The 23,992-nt window shown below is 37.7% G+C and overlaps 2 protein-coding genes across 8 annotated transcripts in view; both read right to left on the bottom strand.

The window, feature by feature from the left end:
- Positions 1 to 5,063, bottom strand: part of ap1b1 (adaptor related protein complex 1 subunit beta 1) — a 33,146-nt gene extending 28,083 nt beyond the window's left edge. For 3 of the 7 annotated variants that reach the window (XM_079870929.1, XM_079870932.1, XM_079870933.1), the window contains exons 1-4: positions 4,990 to 5,063; positions 2,376 to 2,436; positions 1,797 to 1,902; positions 853 to 988 (exon numbers count right to left, since the gene is read on the bottom strand). In XM_079870929.1, the coding sequence (XP_079727055.1) occupies positions 853 to 988; positions 1,797 to 1,902; positions 2,376 to 2,412 (279 nt within the window). In that variant the 5' untranslated portion in view covers positions 2,413 to 2,436; positions 4,990 to 5,063. Of the gene's footprint in view, positions 1 to 852; positions 989 to 1,796; positions 1,903 to 2,375; positions 2,437 to 4,727 lie in introns of all 7 variants that reach the window. The other 4 variants (XM_079870934.1, XM_079870928.1, XM_079870930.1 and 1 more) reach the window with 4 other exon arrangements.
- A 793-nt stretch (positions 5,064 to 5,856) lies between these two features.
- Positions 5,857 to 23,992, bottom strand: part of gas2l1 (growth arrest-specific 2 like 1) — a 31,867-nt gene continuing 13,731 nt past the window's right edge. The window contains exons 2-5 of the mRNA XM_079872061.1: positions 18,528 to 18,635; positions 14,587 to 14,683; positions 13,327 to 13,636; positions 5,857 to 10,861 (exon numbers count right to left, since the gene is read on the bottom strand). Coding sequence (XP_079728187.1) covers positions 8,845 to 10,861; positions 13,327 to 13,636; positions 14,587 to 14,683; positions 18,528 to 18,635 — 2,532 coding nt within the window. The 3' untranslated portion in view covers positions 5,857 to 8,844. The remainder of the gene's footprint in view (positions 10,862 to 13,326; positions 13,637 to 14,586; positions 14,684 to 18,527; positions 18,636 to 23,992) is intronic.

The raw sequence follows: 23,992 nt of genomic DNA, 5'->3' as shown, positions 1-23,992 counted from the left end.
CTGTCCGTCAAAATGACAGACAGTGCGAAAGTGTAACGCGACCTCTGCCTGGAACGTCATAAGTTTTATAACTCCAATGAGTCTCACTTGTGGACTCTCTGCGCTAGTGCGCCCTCTGGCGTTGGGTATGAATGGCCAAATCTGCAAGATAACAGAGGCGGAGGTGGGTGAATGGGTTGGTGGCTAAATTTCTTGGAGTGCGGGTAGAGCGTCTTGTCTCTCATATCCAACGGCATGTTTTTACGTAGAAGTAGCTGCAGCGCGCTGTGTTCATTAAATATTACATTTATCACCAATACCTGTATATTGAGACACCCCTAATTAACAGTATAACGATAGTTAATTTTTTTAATCTCATGATTATCGTCAATACCGGTATATCGCGACACCCCTAATGCACACATTTAAGTTTTCTGCATTTGAAAGTAAAGGAATAAGTAGTAATCTATATCTATAGACCTTGTGTAGCCCCGCCCCTTTTCAGCGCTGCGCTCGTTGTCTTTTGACTTCCGGTCTGTATTTTCACAGCGATCTTGCGTATTTATGAATGAACGTCTCGTTTTAAAATCTTCCCGGTCTACTGACATTTGTTAAGACATCTGCTTTAAACATTACAATCCTCATGATAACTTTCGTGAACTTTACATTAAGTTAATCCACTTCTAAAGCGAATTACTCCTGGACAGCGATGCCATAGAAATATACAGAGCGACCACAAAAACAGAAGTTAAAAGACAATATTCTAAAGATGGCTGCACCCTTGTTTCTCTGGCGCATAAGGTCTATAGCCTGTGCAAATTGTTAAAGAATAGAATAAAACTATTTGCCATTTCACTGATGTCTGAACCTTACCTTTACAAAGGTGTTGACTGCCATAATGGCCATGTCTGGTTGGCTCTTGGCATAATTCATCAAATACAGATAAACCAGCTTTTTCAGCTCCAGATTATCCGTCTGCATGCAGTTCACAACATCAGGAAATAGAGCACTAGGGAAAAAAATATCAAGATCAAAACTCCATAAACTCCATTCTGTTCCAAAAGAAACAGGATGATGGATGATACAGCATATGGGTCATTGACGAATAAAGTTTTTAAAAGTATAAAAAAATAGAATGGAGATATAACTATATTTGAAACCATTTTTTTAGTTTACCTAGGTGTTAACAATAAGATTTTGTGGTTTGTACAATAAATTAACACTGTTTTTTGTCATTTTTTACAAGATGGAAAAAATGTCACCAAAAAAGTCATTCGGTTTAACCACTGATTTGAAAGTTACAAACTGATTTGACATTGATGTTGAGATAGTATATAGTGTGTACCACAGAAGAAATATTTAAAAAAATTATCACTGATCTCATAAATGTAATCATTTATTGGACTACTCTAAACACTCCAACATATTCAAGTAAAACATTGCACAGGGAAAGGAGAAAAGGGGAAATGTAAAAAAAAGAGCCTTATCTGCTTTATATTTGTATTATTGTAGTTCCTTTAGTTATTAAAAACAATATTATTCCATTTAAATATTTACTATATCAGTTTTACCGAATGACCTTTTGACACTTCAAAATCTTTAAAATACCTTTATATGTAGTAAAATATAATTAAAACCTTTTGGATTCAGTAAAAGAGATCAAGTTGTACTACCTTACATACTTTGGATTTGGATACATACATTATTATTAAGGCCTTTGGACAAAAAAAAAGACCCGTCACGTCATTGACCCATATAAAACATCCTGTAAAAGAGTCAGACATTTATACTTCACTGTGAAAAACGGCTTGTCTTACCTGACATCTTTTCCCACTGTCATAGACGCAATGACCTTCTTCACTGCCTCCTTCTTCTTCTCTTTCTTATCACTGTTGAGCTCTGCCTTCAGCTCAAAGATCTCACCTGAAGGGTCAGATATACAAGACCACAAACATTTATGACTTTTTTTCCTTATGCAATAAAAGAGAAGACAAAGATTCAATCATAATTCGGTGTTCACTGTTTTTCTTGGCTTTGATCAAGTTACAAGCGTTGCACTCTATTTGCAGTTAAAAATACTTCTGGCACAATCATGTGCTTGCAAGTGATCCAAATAAAGCCAGAGACTCTAAATCTGATATAGACTGCAGCACAATTACGCAATATTAGTCCCCGCTAGTATACCATGTTCTGCAGAATAAAAAAAAAGCAGGAATATGTAACAAAGTGCTAAATGTTGTTCTATTTATCAGGATTTAAATGTTTAATGGTGCAGTGCTGTTGATGATCTGCATTGGCCACAACAGACACACATTACATGACTTAATCTCGCTGACTTAATGTTATAAACTAATCCCAAAACAGCTTTCTTTAAAGCAAATCGGAAAACACCAGACCTTTCTTGGTAGTGGTGAAATATTTGGAGTCTGTCATCTTGGATCCCAAGCCTCGGTTCTCCTGCAGCAGAAGAGAAAGAAAGATTCATAAGCAGCCCACAAGAAAAGTGAGGAAGAGAATAAAGGGAGGTAGGATAGTGAAAAAGTGCAAGCGCAGGGGAATAAGAGGAAGTCGAGTCCTTGTCCTGCTGATACCTTCGCTGATGTTTCTTAGAGATTGTGGAGTGGGGGAAAAACACATTGTTAAAGCTTCTTGTTCTCTTTCAGTCAGCAAATTATAGGCTACTCTCTGTACACACACAGTGATTGCCTTCTCACAGTCTCTAAATGTGCTGGGAAGAGTTTCCCATTTCCTGTTATTGCACATTAGACTCTTGCCATCATCACCTGAAAGGTCTTTTAATAGGAAGAGAAACATTAGGATACAACAGTATTTCATCTGATTCAGCTGGCGTGATGACAAGTTTTTTTTTATTTGTGTACACTATTGTTCAAAAGAGTTGGGGTCGGTAAGATTTTTTTAAATGTTTTTGAAAGAGATCTCTTATGCTCACAAAGGCTGCATTTATTTGATACATACAAATGCGGTAAAAACAGTAAATACTGTGAAACATTATTATTAATAAAACTAAAGTAACTTTTCTACATTTTACTCAAATCACATGATCCTTCAGAAATAATTTTAATGTGCTGATTTGGTGTTCAAGAAACATTTCACTTCAAAACTTTATTTACAGCTTGTTAAACTTGTTAGCTGGACACTTTCAATTGCGCAATAAATGAAACATGTCTGAATGCAAACAGTGCATTTCTACAGAGACACGGGTTGCAAAAAAAAATGGTTCTACATTCATCCCACTACTTGTCAGTCCAACACAACATTAAAAAATAGTGTAACTTTAACCCCATATTTTATACTTCAATTAAATTCAACTTCAAAAATGAAATTGAGTGAAGCTTAGGATGAACATAAGAGGACAAAAACAGCCATGAACCTGTAGCATTTACAGACATTCTTCCTTCCCTATAACTTTTTCAGACTGCTACAATAAAGAGGCTGTAGAATTATGATCTGTGTGCCTGAATGACTCGTGTAACCCTGCTGACCATTTACATGCAAACTGTATTATGATCAGCCATGAAATACAGGACTTATCTGTTAATGTTCACACCAGTCTAAGGCCTTTGAAGACAGTAGCTACTCACAGACTGAACAAGGTAGTAAGGCAACATTACAGTCCACTACCTCTCGACATGCATAAGTCATTGTTCAAGGGCAGCTGTGGTATTTCATTACAAAAACGTACAAAATCACCACAATTTCATTACACCCCTTAGAAACAATTAGGCTACCATGTAACCAGAGTTTTTATTTATATATAATATAATAAGCAAGGACACAATAAATGTATCAAAAGTGACAGTAAAGACATTTAGAGTATAATGCTACAAAAGATCTAAAAACAATATAATGTTACGAAGTATTCCTGTTGCAAATAAAAACTGTTCTTTTGAACTTTCCATTAATCCAAGAACAAATGTTTCTTGAACACCAAATCCGCATATCAAAAATGATTTCTGAAGGATCATGTGACACTGAAGACTGGAGTAATGATGCTGAAAATTCAGGTTTGCCATCAAAGTAATAAATTACATTTTAAAATACAGTATATTCAAATAGAAAACAGTTATTTTTAAACTATTTTCTGAAAGCTTTTAAAATTGTACGAAGAGCACATGAATTTAACAACAATTTTTTGGGGGGAAATAAGCAAAAATCTAACTTAGTTTGGTAAAACTAAACCAACTAAGTTAACCAGTAAGTTATTAGTTGGACTCAGAAATTGATACCGCCGCGTAAACAAGAATAGGAACAATAGCCATTTTCTATAATTTAACGTTAATTTACTTGCTAATCTACAGCCATTCCAGCAGGTTCACATTTAAACGAAAATAATAATCTATCTCGTCAACCTGTGAGGCGGAGTCCCACTCCCAGCTAGTGCAGTAACGTTACAGATAAAGCAGCTGTCAACTGTCAAAGAGCTGCCATACACTACTAACGTTAAGTTAAACGACTGTTAACGTGATGCAGGGCCTGGTCGTAAATGATTATTACCAACAATAGTAACATCACAACTGGTTAAAAGTACGTGGCACAGCGGTGACTGCAGCAGGTGACATACACACTAATCTCAACCGCTTCAGTGTGTAGGTAACGTTAAAGCCACAGAGCTAGCTAGAAAACCCCATTTATTACGTCCCGAATACGACATTCTCAAACTCATTTAAACCCAAATCTATCAACGGGTATTTCTTCTAATCCTTAGAGCGAAATAGGCCGTCACTCACACATAGCTGACTTGCCCACTCCATTTTTGGCGGATGAATGAACCTGCTCGCGGAGATGTAGAGAGTCGATGGATGAGCTAGCTAAATGCTAACGGCTCGCGAGCTGAAGCTTCATGACCTTATATAATCAGGGCTTATGAGAGCGCACAGTAAGCCTTTAATCTAGCGTGCTGTATTACTGAACCAACCAAGCAGCGCACAAATCCATAGATAAGTGGAAACGAGTCGCCGTACCTGGGTAAAACCGAGAAATGCTCCTTACCGAAGTGAAGTGAGTGTGTACAAGTCGGCCTTCTTCCTTCCCTCCCACCTTACATGTTTTGTCATATGATTCACACTTCCGTCTTCCGCCTTCATGGAGAAGAGTTTTCTCATGTTACACTCTTTGCCGATTGCAGTAAAATTACAGTAAAATCTCAAATGATTTACAGGTTTAATTCACTTACTATACGACTCGGATTTTGTTATGATATAGTTGTGTGAGGTAATAGTACACCTGATATTCCACAGGCAATATAATAGAGGGTGCAACATTTGTTATAACAAAAGTTATTCTGTAGCCTAATATTGTCTTCACATACCAATATTTTTTAATTTTTTATTTCAATGTCAAGTTTAACAAATGCATTTTATCAAATGCACCATGTTTTTTGTCAAATATTGAATGTTCTCTAAATGATCTTAGTAAAGTCAATTATATATATATATATATATATATATATATATATATATATATATGTATATATGTATATGAAGAGTTCAGATGCAAAAGCCTCTAAGTGCCATCTGAAATTTTCTTCTAGAATGATCATTTTTATCAAGCTCGTATATTTATGTTCAGTAATTTCACTTAAATGACAATTAATAGGTCATCTTCATTGCCATTTAAGTGAAATTACTGAACTTAAATATACAGGCTTGATAAAAATGATCATTCTAGAAGAAAATTTCAGATGGCACTTAGAGGCTTTTGCATCTGAACTCTTCATACATATATATATATATATATATATATATATATATATATATATATATATATATATATATATATATATATATATATATATATATATATATATATACACACACACACATATAAATGGAAGACAAGCACAATACAAGTAATTTCATCCAAAACATTTTTATTACAAGAATTAAATTAACAGCAATTGGTTTTCAAGGAACAGTGGAATGTTGGTCTTGCAATATTGCTATTCAACACAGACAAATTCCACAATGTCAAGACCTTACATTTCATTGTCATCATTAAAGAAAAACAATCAGCCAAAAAAATTGCAATTTAAGAGTAAATCCATAGACATTCAAATTTCAAATCATCCAACAGCCTTTTCATTTATTGAAACCAGAGCATGACATACTGTAGATTCAACATACATTTTGTAAATCACATCATATTTGTGTAATGCAAATCAGATGGTTCTGCTCAAGTAAATAAAATATGTGAATCTACATGCCTTTTTAGTTCTGATGTCAATAATGAATAAAGAAAAACAGAACCCATCCATGCAATAAATTATTTTCAAAATGTCTATATGTGATTAGAAACACATAACAAATGTAAATCACAGAAAAGAAACATCTTTCTGTAAATTTTTTCTTGGAAAGAAAAACAGAATAAATACGATTGGAGTTCAAAATCAGTTTACTGTACAAATGTATGACAGTTAATGGTTAGATATTGTAAAGATAACTGGATGTGTAGTGTGTATATGTGACTAAAATGAGAATTAGGCACAGCAACCATTAATGTAATCTGAAAGACCGCAGAAAGCTCTACTGTCCTTATTTGTACTTAGGTATGACATTAATTTGAACAAAGTCCTAAAGTGTCACAGCAGACATTTAAATGCCAATAAACATAGAAGCAATGTGCAGTGCTGTATTGTATATTGCGGATTTTTGTGGAGTGTCAATGGCCATGCTAACAGTAATATGGTTGCAGTCCTTTAGGCAAAACATGAACACTGAAATCCATTCCCATTAACAGCTCCCTCACTTTTCCTGACCCATTTTTGATTAATTGAAACAACAAACATCAGATAATCTCTCAATCAAACACTTGAGCTCATAAACGCACGGCAGTATAAAGCCTCCAAAAGAGAACATACCAAAAGTAAATAATTCATCCATTCATTCAGAAACATGCAACATCGTCCCTTTATGATAGTACAGTTCACCCTCAACCAAATCACCAAGGCCTAATAACTTACTCATTTAATATAAATAAACAATCCAATGCCAAAGCAATATGTGTGTGTTGTAATTCATTTGACTGGACTCATTTAAAGGGATGATTCACCCAAAAATGAAAATTCTGTTACTATACTTACCCTCAAGTTGTTCCAAACTCGTATGACAGAAGATATTTTTAAGAATACGAGTAACCAAACAGTTGACAGGCCCCACTGACTTTCACAGTATAGGAAAAAAATACTGAAGATGTCAGTGGGGTCCATCAACTGTTTGGTTACCAACATTCTTCAAAACATCTTCTTTTGTGTTCAGCAGAAGAAAGAAATCCATATAGTTTTGGAACAACTTGAGGGTGAAGAAATGATGACAGAAAATTCATTCTGTACACATCTGACTTAACAGTCAAAGCATTCCACCACGTGGTGGCGCCACAGACCTTTAAAAGAAATGTAGTGTCTAATGATGATTACAGTGGAAAATATCACTACTTCATTAACAGCTTTGGGCTCCATATAGCTTTCACAATAAAAGGGCTACAATAAAAATGATTTCCATTTTCTAGTTTGTAGTGATTTCCATGTTTTGAGAAACATCCTATTGATATTTAATATGGCACTATCTTCCATTAAACGTCCTTCATTTCTCACTTGTAGATAACAAATCAAGCAATTACTTTAATTTAAACAAAGACTTCAAACAGAAGAATGCTGATAAAGCAGGATCTTGTTGTTACCATTACCCTCACATGTGTGATTGTCACAGTTAACAATGGGCCAAAACACAGGATCCAACACACATTCTCTACCTCACACACCGATATTTCCACCCAGATACATACACACAACATCCCTTCATCTCTACTTCACAAACACAACTTCTCATACTTACTTTAAGGCAAGGAAATTTGTCAAGGCAACATTCAATAGCAACATTGCATAGCTAAGGCAGAATTAAAATACTGAAATAAACAGCATGTTTTATACATTAGTATTAAATTCAATTAATAATCATATTTACACTACCCCACATTTCAGCAAATGAACATATATTACATATAGTATGTACAAAACATAATACACAAATAGAACATTTGCTTGTCTGCCAACGTGATGTTAAGCAGACAGCGTCCTCTCGTAAACGTTTCTGAGAGATCCTCAAAATGATGAAACAAATTGATATTCCATTCTATTTAGCCTGGGCTAAAAACAGTACAGTCATTTAATTGAATTTCCAATTTGGATTCCACATGGAAGTATGTTCAAAGCATCATTTAGGTGCTTGCCTTGCACACAAAATTACCCTAAAATGATTCTACCATCATCTTATTTGCTCTACGGGTTATACAGCTCTTATTCTCCAGTATACAGTACACTGTATATTACAATTCCCTGATTAAAATGTTTATACTTTGTTCCAATCCTAACAAATGAAAACTGAACTAAACCAGCTAAAATTAGTCCTCATGGAACAAATTCAAAAACAGGTAATGAGGACATGGATGTATGGAGGAGCATTAAAACCTAGAGATCCCATAAAGGGAAATGTACTCATTTTCTTTGCCAAACAGAAAACTCGAAGGAGGAAAAAAGATGACACAATGAACGAAATCAAACATATCTCAGATGGTGCATGTAGCTCTCTGAATTACTTCAGAACAGGATATGTTTGTCCAAGACGTCAAGAATGGCATTGGTAATGTACTTAGCCCCTTTAGGACAAATGTATATCTCCAGTGAATTGACAGTAAGGATTCCTGCTACATGTTGTACACCAGTCTGATGTGCAATGTCTCTGTCTTACAAATGTGCTTTTTTTTGCCACTCCTCTCTCTACTCTGACTGTAAAGCTGTATATGCTGAGCAAAGGAACACAGACCAAGGCTTGCGTACATTGTCATCATTCACTACATCCAGGCCTCATTGTCTAGGCTGGACTCTGAAGAGTAGGCACACTCTCTAGAGCCCATAGCCGGGGATCGCTGCTGGGGTTGGATGAGGTCCGCAAAGGCCTGGTGCAGAGCTTTGTGTGAGGGTTGGTTAGTGTTTAAACGTGGGGACTGTGGTGGGGTCTGGAGGGGAGACGAGTTGGCAGGAGACTGCTGACAATGATTTCTGTATTGTAAAGGTGTAGGGATGCGTGACGGGCTGTTCTCAGGTCTGTTGTCAGTGCGAGGTCTTATCCTTGGCCGCAGCTTGAGCTTGTAGATGGATGGCACCCTCTCTGTCTTCTTTTGACCCTTCTTGGCACGGAGGACGACTGTGCCTTCCGCATCCCCATTGGCCAGTGGTAGAGGAGAAGTGCAGGAGCCTTCAGATGGAGGCTCACTCATGCTCAAGCACATGGAGGAGCTTTCACTGGATGAGTCCTGGTAGGAACAGTCATCTAGAGGTGGTGGAGGGGAGGGAAATGACTCAGGAAGAGTCTGGACAGCATTGTCATATGGTAGATCTTGGTGATGTTCACTTTGTGGCATGTTTCCTTCCACCCCAACCCATTCCACCAGGTCCTGCTGGCTCTCCATTGGCACCTCAGTCAAAGGGAGGCTTCCATTGATGTCTTGGGGGAGGCACAATGATCTGGATAGGCCTGGATTTGAGGCCTCTCCTTCCTCTGTGGAGCTGGAGATGGCAGGGAGCTTACGGAGACCACCTTTACTACCCCATCGCCCTCCCTCCAGGAATCCTCCATTGGGGAGGCCTCCATGAATCTGGTTATGGAGAAGGATGGGTGGGTCCTCGAGTGCACAGGCACGATGATTAGTCCGTTTAGACTCTCGCAAATCAGGCAGAACTCCCACCTTACCTCCGACATTAAGAGAAGATGTTGAAGAGTTAGACGAAGAGTAAGCAGAGTCTGTAACGTTAGTGTCACCTGTGGTTGGGAGCACCCCTAAACCTTGATGGGAGACAGGGAGCTGTAGTGACCTCATTTCCCTTCCAGTGGACTCTTTACCCTGCCCAGCCTTGACTTGTTGTGTGTTGGCTAGGAACTCTGCCTCAAAGCTACGATACAGATCTTGCTCCCTTTGAGGGTCCAGGCTTGGCAGCAGGTGTAAACCAAACATACTCTTGTCCTCCTGGCTCTCCTGCAGCTGGTTGTAGGGATTTGCCCTACTTCTTTGGTCTCTCCCTGTGGATCGTGCATTGTGAGCTGATCGAGGGGAACGTGGAGGGTGGAGAGGATTTGATCGTGGAGAAGAATGTGGAGATCGCCGCCCTGGCTGTGTGACCGGGGGAAGCAACTTCCGGCTCCCAGAGGAAGGAGACCGAGGGGCAGGGGGACGTGGTGTTACCATCCCCTTTTTCGCAGGACTTCCGTTGGCGCAGCCTTTAATGGGTGAGTTTGAGGCAGAGGAGGATGTTTGTCTTCTGGGCATACTTCCACTTATTCTTGAGGATGCTGCGGGCATATGCTTGGGTCTCAGTTCCTCTCTCCGATCTATGGAAAGCAGCTGAGGGTCTCTGCGGCGAGGTGATGATCCGGGACTGACTTCACCCAATCGGCCTCTAGGTGTCTTGCCCTGACTGAGGGAGCGTGGAGCTTGGAGCCTCCGTGGACCTTCGGGCCCCAGTGATCTGCCTCTTTCTGTGCGGGGTGTTCGATGTACCTCTGCCGGGCCCTGTGGTGGACTAGGTTTAAGGATTGAGGTGGACTGCGGTGCTGGACGCTCTCTGGAAGCACTACGGGCACGGGTCTGAGGGGCTCTCAGGGCTGAAATCTGTGCTCCTGCTCCAGGACGCTCAATAGCGTGTTTGCCCTCCTTACGGTTCACCAGCAGCACCACCTCATCTCCATGAGCATGCCGTGTACCCAGAGAGAAGCGACTTCCTCCTGTGCTTCCTCCTCCACCTTTAGAAGAGGCTGTAGAAGAGTCACTATCTCCTGAAAGTCTGCGAGTCGTAAGAAGAGATTCCTTATTCCTGTGTGTAAAAGAAAAGAGAGAAAGATAGAGATGGATATCGGGATGTATGAGATTACACATAAAACCAAGCTAGGATTCTCAGATAGGTAACTGCCAGATATTTCTGAAATTTTTTGTCACATATACACCACCGTTCAAAAGTTTGGGGCCGATAAGATTTAAAAGAAATGTTTTTGAAAGTATTTAATCAAAAATACTGTAAAATTGTGAAATATTATTACCAAGTAAAATAACTGTTTTCTATATATATATATATATATATATATATATATATATATATATATATATATATATATATATATATATATATACTGTATATATATATAAATGCAATTATTCCTGTGATGGTAAAGCTGAAATTTCAGCAGCCGTTATTCCAGTCTACGGTGTCACATGATCTTTCAGATATCATTCTGATGGGCTGATTTGCTCTCTGATTTGCTGATTCTTTGCTCAAGGCACATTGCTTATTATTATCAATGTTGAAAACAGTTGTGCTGCTTAATATTTTTGTGAAAACCATGATACATGTTTTCAGGATTATTTGAATAGGATGTTCAAAAGAACAGCTTTTATTCGAAATATACATTTTTGGTAACAATCTAACAGCGTTTTGACAACATAGGGAATCTCTATGAAGCGTGCAAGGAGCTGAATGCAGCCATTTCTTTGGAATTAAGGAAACCATCAAAGAGGGAGGGAGTGAGAGGGATACCCATTATCTGGCTTTATGAAACACGTACACTCTTGAACTACTACTGAAGTTTTAAGAATAAAACTGACATTGTCACTCTTTCATTTAACCCTAAAGAATGTCTTATGTATACAGAGCCAAAACACACACACACACAAAAAAACAGAGCCTGCATATGAGCAAAATTTACTGCTTTAAAATCAACACTTAAACTTCACTTACAAGAACTTCCAGATCCTAAATTACACTTTAGAATAGTGAAATATTTTAAGTGCTACCCAACCCTATTCTTCCATTATTTGATTTTATTCAAATACACAGTCTTATTTAGACAAGAAAGTAAAAACTGCACATCCTGACAGCCTGGCTCTATAATGTGACCTGCATAAACCTGTTGTGCTGACCTGTTTCTGCCATGACAGACCTAGGGGCTGAGATTATCCTAATCTTCAGTAATCCAGCCTGTCTCACCTGCAGCTCCGGGAGTGCAAGTGTTAAAGTGTGCTGCTCTGACGGCCTGCATCATTAGTCAGCCTAAGGAAACCGAGGCACACAGCCAAGGTAAACCAGCAAGCTGTTCGCGGTGCAGTTATACAATGCCCTCACAGCAAACATTGACGCACAAGTATTCCCCACCATCTAATGAAAATGATAAACCTTTCACAACTTCAGGATGTTTAAGAGTAGTTTTTTTCTTTAGTCTAAGAGTGCAGTAATGCATGGCATGAAGTTTACACAGTATTGTTTAAACACATTTTCATATATATAAATGTCCTTTTGCTCTGGAAATAATGACAAAAATGTTTTTCATTTATCCAAGACCATGTTATCCTTTGCATAATTAGGCAGAGAGCACAGAGGCTCTGTGAAATTGTATAAAAAAATTCTAACACAAGGGGGAGTCACAAACCAGACGAGAAGAGGATAGATGTCAGGGAATGTCACCTGGGATTAGTTCAAATCTGCTTGCAATAATCTGTGTGTGTGTGTGTGTGTGTGTGTGTGTGTGTGTGTGTGTGTGTGTGTGTGTGTGTGTGTGTGTGTACTGTTGCCTTAAGATGCAGCTCACTCTGGAGGTACAGTGCACAGAGTGCTATAATTTGTGTTGAGTTAACTAGGTCAGTGTGAGCAAATGGCAGACACCCGAAGGGATCTACACAGACAAAACAACTATACAAACACGCAATCATGCATGTGTCCCAGACATAACGCTTCAAGACTGCACACTTTCCATAGCCATACACACATATAGTGGTTCGGTGAATGTTTTTCTTTTGTTTTATTTTAATTTGAACTTTTTTTAATTTGTCTGTACTTTTCATCAGTATTCATATGTCTTTCTGTATGGAGAAGGTAATGGCTTTGTCTTAGCAAAAAATAAAATGAAAAAATTAAAATGAAACGTACTCTCTTTTCAAAATCCATTCTTAAAATCTATATTTACAATATATATGATTTGTTTTATGTATTGTTTACAAGATATGTGATGTGTACACTTATATCCAAAGACTTTTTTTTCTAAAATAAAAAAAGACTTTCATTTTCTTTTTCTAGGTGCCTTTGTTTCCAGTGTGACTTTTGGGTACTTTTCTATTTGAGGTACTTTCCTAAGTGATATGATATAATCCCCTGATATGATTGTAAAGCGCTTTGGGTGTACAGTAGTACATATGAAAGTGCTATATAAATGCCTCATTCATTCATTCATTCAAGTGCAGCAAACATGCACACATTCACACTGCTAAACACCCAAACACACCTGCACTGACCTGAGAGGATTAAAGTGGCGAGGTTCTGATCTGTCTCGTGGTGGTCGAGGCAGCAGTGTTGTGGGTCGCACCGTGTTAGTTTCCATCTCTACAGGCACAGCTGCATGGTGCGACCTGCCAGGCCGTGATGGAGAGGAATTCGCTGTGGCACCCAACACAGGGTCCAAAGAGCGTCTGTCGGGTGTTTTGTAGGGCGCCATTCCCTCATTGCGCCAGTGAGGTCCTGGGCTTGTGGAGCGGGAAGAATGAGTGCTGGAGCTCTTGCTGTGAGGACCCTGGCAACTCGCTTTAGCCTGCTGATACCGGTGAGCTGTTGAGGTCAAAGAAAGGCATCAGACGGCTCTTTTAATAGTCACAAGAAAATGATGATATTACGGCGTCTTGCAAAAGTCAAATCTTTTCTCTCTCCAAAGAATTTTGAAATAGTCAATCATGCTTTTATCACCTCACGACTTGACTATTGTAATTCACTTTATCTTGGAGCTAACCAATTATCTATCGGGCGCCTTCAACTAGTACAAAATGCTGCTGCCAGGCTGTTGACTGGTAGTCGAAAGTTTGATCACATTATTCCGATTTGAACCTCTCTAAACTGGATACCAGTCAAACAGAGAATTGAGTTTAAAATGTTTGTTTTTGTTTTTAAATCATTACATGGCCTAGCACCAGGGTACTTATCTGACTTAATACACTACCATAACCCACCCAAGTCACTTAGGTCTAGTAACCTTGGATTGCTCTCTGTGCGTAGATCGAGACTGAAACATCGAGGTGACCGAGCTTTTGCAGTAGCAGGCCCCAAATTATGGAATAGCCTACCACTATCAATCAGAATAGTTTCATCATTTGCCACCTTTAAATCGAAGCTTAAAAAGCACTTTCTTAATGTGGATCCTTAATGCACTCTCTTAACCTTCAACTGTATTATATTCAATGTATTATTTATTCTATTGCTTGTAATTGTATTGATTGCTCTTGTCATTTTATTATATTGTATTATCCTTGTACTGATTATTCTGTCCTATTATCAATCTGTTGTAAAAGTCCATTAACAGACGCTATTAGTGTTGAGCACTTAAATGAAGGAACTAACCTTTATTAACAAAAAAACACTAGAAACAAAAACTTGTATAACTTGAATGTATGATACTGTAAGACTGTAAATAACCAGACACAAGAAACACATGTAGCATTGTTTTAAAATTCTAAGAAGTCTCAAGCTTAGAGACAGGAAATGACACACACGAGTGGTGATCTCACCAAATGCGGCACAGCGACAGGGATCGTGCTTGTCGAGGTAATGCTCAAGTGTGTCCCAACCTCCACCCACACGCACCATAACATGAGTCCGTAACACCTACACAGAGAGAGAGAGAGAGAGAGAGAGAGAGAGAGAGAGAGAGAGAGGTTAACATCTTTCACATATTCTAATGTGTGTGTGTGTGTGTGTGTGTGTGTGTGTGTGTGTGTGTGTGTGTATGTGTGTGTGTGTGTGTGTGTGTGTGTGTGTGTGTGTGTGTGTGTGTGTGTGTGTGTGTGTGTGTGTTAAATAGATGAGCAAAGAAATGCAAAAAAACTTAAAACAAATATTCATGATTATTGCACTAGAAATATGCAGCTGGTTAAAGGTTCCAGATTGAAGAGTGATTGTTAAATGGTAGATCCCAGAAGTTTTAAATGGAAAATTACAAAACAGAGTATGATGTACGAAAATATTACAACTTAAAGCTTTGAAACAAAACCATCACAGTGTAAACTTTAAAGGCATCAAATCATTTGTTATTCAGTACAATAAAATAATCAGTAGAGGATCTGCAAGGAACTGATTGAACGTACATAATTCACTTGATTCATTCATTAATTGTATGTCTCTTTGTAATATACAGAGCTGTAAACCAAGAACTAAGATGTAAAGTCGCTTTTTACATATTGTGAAGAAAATTTCAGTGGTGCTTGTCCATGAAAAAGTTGCTTCCTAGGGTGATGCTAGTTTGTTGCTAGGGTGTTTTGGGTGGTTTCATACTGGCCCAAGTCAAAAAAAAAAATTTTTTGTAACGTTTTTTATTGTCTACCCTGCAAAATATATAAGCCTGATAACCTAACACTTTATTTTACAGTGTCCTTGTTACATGTTACATCTAGTTAGTATAGTAATAACTATAAATTATGCATAATTACATCCAACTAACTCTAAACCACCCCTAATCCTAACCCTATAGAATTGGCAATCTTCAAACACCACTAATAACACAGGTGGGACAACATAAGAGTCAGTTGATTAATATAAGATCAACCCCCAGTGTCCTATAGCACTATATAACGGAGCTCTCTCCACCTAACCGGTCTCCATCGCCTTCATTATCATCACAACACACAATGACAGAGCTGGAGAGAGAACAAAAAGGCACGCACCGACACACACTCTCCCTCATTCAACCCCCTTACGGCTGGTATTCAGAGAGAGGGGAATGGAGGATATTTAGCATAGAAACAGGCCTCCTTTTTTTCTGAACTCTTCTCTGATAAACAGAGAGAAATGTAGGTAAGAGACAGCCATTGATTCCTTTATCAAGAAATGCTCCTTTTCTTATTTTCACTGTTGATTGTGTTGATTGTGCCTGTTGCATCAAAGCTCTTGATAGATTTAGCATTGCTAAACTCCATCTGCTGAGCACATGGTAAGGAATAATCATGTGACGAGGGTCTGTGTGCCGTTGCCATGAAAAGAAAGCACATCTGCTGGCTGGCACAATGCCCACCCGCACAGACGTACACTCATTTTTACAAAGATTGAAACACTCATACAAGCTAAACCTTAAATTGAAGTACAAAGGGCTGTACAATTAATAAGAAAATAATTAAAAAAAGATAACTTCGTAAAGGTGAATGTTTAGGTCTTGATTTACTGATGTACAAAACCATGCTGCTAATACAACGCACCAAGCCAAATAATATTACCAAAATAAAGGCAGTACAAAATAAGTAAGTAGCTGTTCACACAGGACGTGTTTTTATATTTACGAACAGCTGACGGAGTGAAACGGGTCTTGAGAGTCGGGATGAATTTATCAAAGCTGAACTACTAAGTCTTCAACTACAGCTAGACCAACATGATTGCAAAATGTATTGATGTGGACTGTAGTTTTATTCAATTATATGAAAATGAAACAAACTATATTGACTCCTACAGCTTTTTTTACTGCATATACTGTGTTTTGTGTAATCAATACTTTGATCCGGTTTATTCAGAATTCTTTTATGAATTGAAAGTTCAAAAGAAAAGCATTTATTTGAAATTGAAATCAGTACAATGTACAAAGTTTTCAACAAAAAAAACAACAACTGTTTTTAACATTGATATGATAATAAAATGTTTTTTTGAGCACCAAATCAACATATTAGAATGATTTCTGAAGGACCATGTAACACTGAAGACTGGAGTTATGCTGAAAATTAAGCTTTGTGAGTGACATTTCAAATTCTATTTTAAAAAAAGAAACTAATAATTCACAATATTATGGTTTTACTGTAGAAAAAATAAATGCAACCTTGGTGAGCATAAAATATTTCTTTCAAAAACATTTAAATAAATCATACCAACCCCAAACTTTTGACCAGTAGTGTAATGCCTATGAATAATCATCATTTGAGAGATTTTCTCTGCAAATATTGGTATGTGTGATTATATTTAACATGTAATTAAAAGCCCAACCAAGTATTTAGCTAAATGTAACTGCAGGTAGATTTGTTGTTACAATAGGTCCTAATAATTGACCAATGGGAGGGCAGCACTCTCTAATAGCTTTACTCATCTGCCCTTTAAAAAGCAGTTAGGATTCAGCCCGAGTCACCATGGCAACAGGCGGACACATGTTGAAACCATAATTATAATAAGCACTGAGTAAACAAAGCTAATGTTCTCTCTTGTGCCAAGGTCTCAATCGCCAGAAATGCAATTTTTTTTTTTTTTTTTTTCAGTTTACAACATCAATATGAGCACTGAGCTTCTGAAGGCGACAGTCTCAAAGTCATCTCATTTCTCTTGCTTATCACCTTCCATTTTCTTCATTGATGTCAACACAGAGAAGCTGAGCCAGGCATGTGAATGGCCTCTGCTTCACTCCACACTGTGCTGCTTGTGTTAATTGCACTGGTGAAGGATGACGGGTCTATGTAAAAATTATAGGCTCAGTAAATAAAAGGGTTCAATCTAACAGCACCAGCTAAGTTGCACACAAAGATCTAACAATAGTGCACGTACCACACACACCGCAGAGGAAAAAACAGGCACTGAAAAAGGGCAAATCAAGACAGATGACGACAGAGAGAAAGAGGGGGATATAGGGTTGCAGTTACATCATCTATGCGGAGGAGAATGGTATTTAATTGATTCAGCCCAGCTGCATTGGAGGAAGATAAAATTCCTTCCAAAATTTCCTCTAGCTGAGAGTGAATATCTGTAGACCCGACAACACACTTAAGGGACATTAAGATGCACGTATAAAGTGCATGAAATAAATACCCATGAAGCCATTCACACACACTCACACATAAATCCAGAGAGCTAGGTAGAGGACAGGAAATGACACAAGTCTCTATTTCTGTCCGCAGTATGAATGGGTGTGGGTGCTTTTAGATGAAGCTGGATAACAGGCTAAGTCTTGAATAGGTCAAGCTTGGCAACTGTGTAAACACCATTCAAACCTCAGGATGGCTTATTATGGAGCTATAATTATTATAGTCTGACCTCCATTCTGGAAATGTTAAAGATCCCAATGATACAGCAGCACAGATTCAAAAAGTAAACAACAGAATCGATGGTTTGATGTGTGTGTAACAACAGCATTTGTACTAAACTTTGTAATAAAGAAAGTAAAGTGTATCATTCTGTGCCAAATGAAATTGCAAAAATAATCATTTTAAACTTAAACTGCTATCCACCTTATTTTTTAACACAGAAGTAAGCTATTTTCTGTAAATGTGCGAGACACATTAAATTTAAAAATGGCTGCGCCCACTCTTATGTGAAAGGTAAGGTGGATATTGGTCAGACAAACAGTTAGTCCCACTCCAAACTCACACCATTGGTTGTGAAGGGGTTGTTGTGTTAGAACTTAACTTGCCTCCACTTATTGCTAATTTTGCATTTATTTTGCATATTAAGCTATATTAAGTCTGCTGAAAGTTAATAAAAGTTGTACCCTGATGAAGATGAGTGCGCTGGAGTCGCCCACTTTGTACTTCCCTTCTGAGACTTTGGTCATTGGAAACTGTGATGGACAGGAGCACTGGCCCAGAATCTCCCGAACCTACAAAACACAATAAAAGCTTATTAAAAAAGATCATATGTAGACAATCATGGTTAAAAGTTGACAATATTGATAGAAACAATCCTTTAAATCACATAGCAAATGAAAAAGATAGCTATCAATGCCAAAAGTATCTGCCATATACTAGGTGGCCAATACCATAGAATGAAGTTTGCAAAAGATATACAGGCCAATATGAAATATGAATAAATACTATTTTACCAATATAAGAAAAAAAAAAGTGTTTTAAGAAAACAGTTACTAGTGTAACTTATCTATTATAATATATTACTTTCAGTGTATTTTTATAGAAATATATACATTTCTGTTTGATTACACCAACAAATGGTAAAACTAAGGATTTTGGACAAAAATATGAACAAATTAAATAAAAAGTAAGATTTATTACTATTTTTTGTTTATATTAATGCTCATATTTGGGAGTTAAGATGTATGTCCACAAATAGGATGTGATTCTTTACTATTCAGTTGTTTACTGGCTAACTGCAGACAATAAAATACATGTAGTCACACTCAGAGACAAACGTTCCACTGAATGTTCAGCAGCACCTGAACAGAAGCAGTTTCCTGTGAGAAACACTGACTCACATCCCTCACCTCGCTTCAACTCGGTGTGTTTTCGAGTGAAGGACGCTGGGAGCTTGTATGAGCGTGTGAACGGATAAAATGTAACTTATATGTGATGCATCATAGGTTGGTCTGTAATTGACTCTTGAGCTCCTGATTGACTCAGCGAAAGAGCCAGATCTTTCCAATTCCTGTCACACCTTAATTGAATCACTCCCTAGAGAAAACTAATAGTCTCTCAGTTTCTTTGTCCATCTCGATCTCTCTAAAGTACAAACAGCGAAACAAAGAGCCATTCCCTAAAGTTGCGTCATGTCCTGATGAGATCTGGGACTTGCCCAATGATTAACTCAAAGGCACATACATGCACATAAAACAATTATGCAAGTGAAAGAGAGTGACGTAACAGTATGGTTGCATGCATATGTTTTGATTTAGAGTGTTCAGGCTGGATAACAGTACAGTATGGGTGGGGTGATCATGGTCTTGCGCAGGCTCTCATTCTCTCTCTGATGTTGTTCTGTTCTGTTTGCCGTCTTTGAAAAGACTCTCTTAAATAAATGAGTGTGACACCATAACAACAAACAGGGCAAAAGTCCAGAAGATCAATCAAGATCATATGAAAGAACAGCAATGTCAGAACAGGGTTGAAACTCGTACAGCAAGACAAAACTCTGTCTCCAACACTCATTTTCACTCTCACACACCTCTGTCATTTAAACAAAGGATGAATATGACCACAGACACTTAGTCAGCAAAAAAAAAAACCCCAGCAATTACCGCTAATTAAATTCCAACGTCTCTGTGGGTGTACAATCTCATAAAGATTAATGTCTGACAAATTTCAGACAAAAAGAAAAAGAAAAGATTAAATTAATTCATTAATTAAAAAAGGAAACAAGGAAGAAAAGTTTTGTTACATTGCAACATATTTTAGTCATTATTTTATGCACATTTAATAAGCACATTTTCTTCGCCAGATTCACCTGCATAATACTATTATATACTATTATTACAAAGACTATATTCTACAATGTTACAAGTGTGGGAAAGTTAAACTGTACACTTTGAGGAGTCTTTGCTTACATTGGACTGCTTGTGCAAACACATGGGAAACTCGTCTTTATTTCCTACATGGACAAATTCAGCTGAGTTTCCACAGATGAGAGACAGCAGGCTGGCATGATGGAGAAGATTTATTGCCACACACACGGTCAATGAGATTTGATCGACTGTAGTTGAACTTGGACGCTCTAGACTAGAGCTGTCCATGAATATTTTTAATTTTCCACATTATTGGCCTGTTTGGAAGATTGGAGAGTTAATGCTGGAATATTCTATAATTAGACCCAACTTCATGTCTATTTAGGTAGCGTGTGTCTGACAGTTACCACAGAACCAGAGAGAGCTGTAATACAGACTCTCTCTCTGCTGTTCTCTCTAAAGCGATCAGGCACTCTCTCACTGTGTTTTGCCTCTCTTATGCTTCTCTCTTTGTCTAGACATCTGTTCTGGAAAGTCAGTGAGCAGTGACCACCTTAAAAGTGTCTGTGGTAATAGTTTCTTTCCATTACATCGTATCTGTACCACAAGCATATGACGTGACAAAACCAAAATGCTTCCATTATAATCGACAAAGTCACGCAAGTCTTAAAGGTACGGTAGCAAAAACAGCGCATTACAGCAAAACCTCACACAAACTTGTGTTGTATCTTCACAAAACAATTCAATGCTGTGTGGAAAAGTGGCTCTGTTCAGAAAAGAAAGAGATTTCTGGGTTACTACTACGCATTACTGAATGTTTCTTTGTCAGAAGTTGGCCATTGAGAATTATAATAAACTTGATTCAATGATTCAAACATTATAAGTGGACATCAGGGAAAAAGATTAAATGCTACAGAAGTACAAAATATGGAGCCTTAATGCTCAATACACTGTTTAAAGTCTCTGTCCAGTAGACTGAGAAAAGTTTACAATGAGCTCTGTCATTCAGTGTAGCAAAACAGGAGAGGGCAGATTCCCTGTAACGTTCTCACAGCATTTCTTTGTTGATTTTAGCTTAGGAACCACCCTTACCAAATGTGAGACATGGAGTAGCATATACTGTATGCAAACAGAGCAGACAATGAGATGTGTCTGTGAAAGATTCAACCCAGAGAATGGGAAAATGCTGGTTCTGCACTGCTCTGAAAACAGCGATAAGAGATGTGGGTCACACAAGAGATTATACAAGCACCATAACAGCTCTCTCTGATAACTGCAGTCTGTGTTACGGATGCAAGGGATCTCCTGGGGAAAACATACTGACAGAAAGAGAGAGATGGACACCTGACGGAGGGGAGGGGGGTTGAGAAAATAATGAACAGGGCTGTCAAAGTTGACACATTATTAATTATTTAGCAGCTAACACATTTATCTAAACCTGATTTGTTGTTCAGTGTGATTTCTAAAAGACAGCAGCACATGTGTCTATGTTCAGAAAACACACAAACAATGACACTGTTGCTTTATTTGTATTTCAGTTTCAAATAATTTTTTTTTTTTTTTTTGTTATGGAAGGATTAAATTATGTATGATTCATACATTTTTTTACAAATCATGGCGCTTGGAATATGTGAATTTTTTTTGTGTTTGCCAAAAAGCAATTTAAAATGCTAAAAATGGAATCAATCATTGACTACTTTAATATCAATACATATTAAATGAATAAATACATCAAAGTTTACTGAATCGTATAGAATAGTTCTAGTTGGTTTTGAATTGATCTGCTGTCAAATGAAAAATTCATTCATAAATGCATTAGAAATGGATTTGATTCTGCACAGCAGCCATGAAAACAAAAAAGGATATAGCCTACAAAATACCAAGACATTCTGAAATCATAATACTTACTGTTTTTCAATACAACTTTTAACTCCAATTGTTATGCTGATAATTTCAAGTACAATGAAAAATAACGCAAAATAAAAGTCTCAAGACATTTGGTCCCCTTTAGATGCAAATTTCTGCTAATTTAAAAATGAGATTAATCGCATTGATGCCAAAAACTATCTTCATCAATTATTTGAATTAAAAGACAATCATAATAATGAACATAGCATTCAAATAAATGGTGTCATTTTTAAGGGAAAGGACATAAACTGCTTCTACGTGTGCTTTCAGTCCTCATCTTCATTTTGTTTTTGGTTCCATCAGCAGACCATCCCGAGTGCTGTTATCAGTGCTGCTGCTTTGCCTGAGCGCATGTCTGGAGGGAACACTCGCTGTTTATCACCCTGCTTCCTCTACCACCAACACAGCAGCACTATGGGACTGGGGGACCCAGCATCAAAGACACAGAGCTGGGCGCGGTCAGCCCAGAGATGCAGACGGGGAAATGGAGCATCTGAGAGATAGTGAGCTGTATCTGGGTCTCTGATAACTGCAGGCTACCCGATACTTTGACAGAGGGGACATGCAGAAGGCCAGCTGGGTAAAGAAGAGTGAAGGATCCTTCCGGGTTAGATGTAAAAAGGCCGTGGGTGTGGATTGTTTTGGAATAGCCGTACTGTTTCTCAGTAAGTGCGTGACTGAGTGTCTCAGAAGAGTTCTGTGTAAACAGACACTCAAGTGAAGTGAAAAATAGTGGTAGACTTGCATTCACACTTATGAAAGCAGCATCAGTAAGGGACTTTAGAGCTCTTTTTTGATGACACTTTTGGCTGATACCAATAATTGTAGCAACTATTATATTTTGGAGGAATATTCATGTGTTCAAATTGTTGTGAGGGAAGGTGTTTTAAAATGGTTTACATCACTCTCAACCAATTTTACTGAATAACCACAATATTTAAAAAGTATGGCCATGTTTGAGCAAAATCTACCTCACAGAAAAAAAAATGTTTTTTCAGTTGTGCAAGAATGAGAAATCTGTTTGCTGAGAAGTTTATATCTGATTTCATTGCTCTGGGTGGGTTCCAATCTAAACATTATCATGCCTTAAATGTAACACACTGCTCAGGACTTCAGGGGGTGTCTGGCACAGTAGACACGTATCAGCTGAAACCAACCTAAGATCAACAGCACAAATGCAACAACTAATAAAATACAGATCTTTAACATCATTCCGAAATCTAGGTCAGTTACAGGTCTAACATATTTTAAACAACCAAAAGAAGAGACCTGATTTCATTTAACGGGATAGTACAACCAAAAAAGACAATTCTGAAACGATATTCAATTGGATCTGACTGAACCCATTTTACATTTTTCAAAATATCTTCTTTAGTCTTTGACAGAAGAATGAAAGAAAGTCATGCAGGTTTGGAACAACATGAGAGTGAGTAAATGACAATTTTCATTTTTGGTAGAAAAATTCCCTTTAAGCAAAAGATTAAGAAAAAAAAAGTTTAAAAAGTATTTTAACTCAAGGATATTCGTGACATTTACAGTTTCAGCAAGCAGTGATCTGTGATCGGGTGATAGAATCACAAAAGAGTAGTGTGCTTTGCCAGCATACTTCAACAGACTGAGGGAAAACGTGGGCAATGCACACATACATTCTCACAGATCCGTCATTTCTTATCTGATTTGTCATCCTCAGTTAAATGTGTCCTTCAATTCTAGCATCAAAATTCAAAACACCACTGAAATGCCCTCAAACACACACACATAAACAAACAGAGAGAGCCACCTAACCAGACAAACCAGCTGCTTTGAATAACTGTGTAATAGGGCTTAAGATAAACTTACGATAAAAGTTCGTTCAAATTGTAAATGTCAGGTCTAAG

Source organism: Squalius cephalus (genome assembly GCF_949319135.1).
Source record: "Squalius cephalus genome assembly, chromosome: 5".
In the NCBI taxonomy this organism is placed as follows: Eukaryota; Metazoa; Chordata; class Actinopteri; order Cypriniformes; family Leuciscidae; genus Squalius; species Squalius cephalus.
Note: the sequence above shows the minus strand (reverse complement) of the source record. Positions and strands in the feature narration are given on the sequence as shown.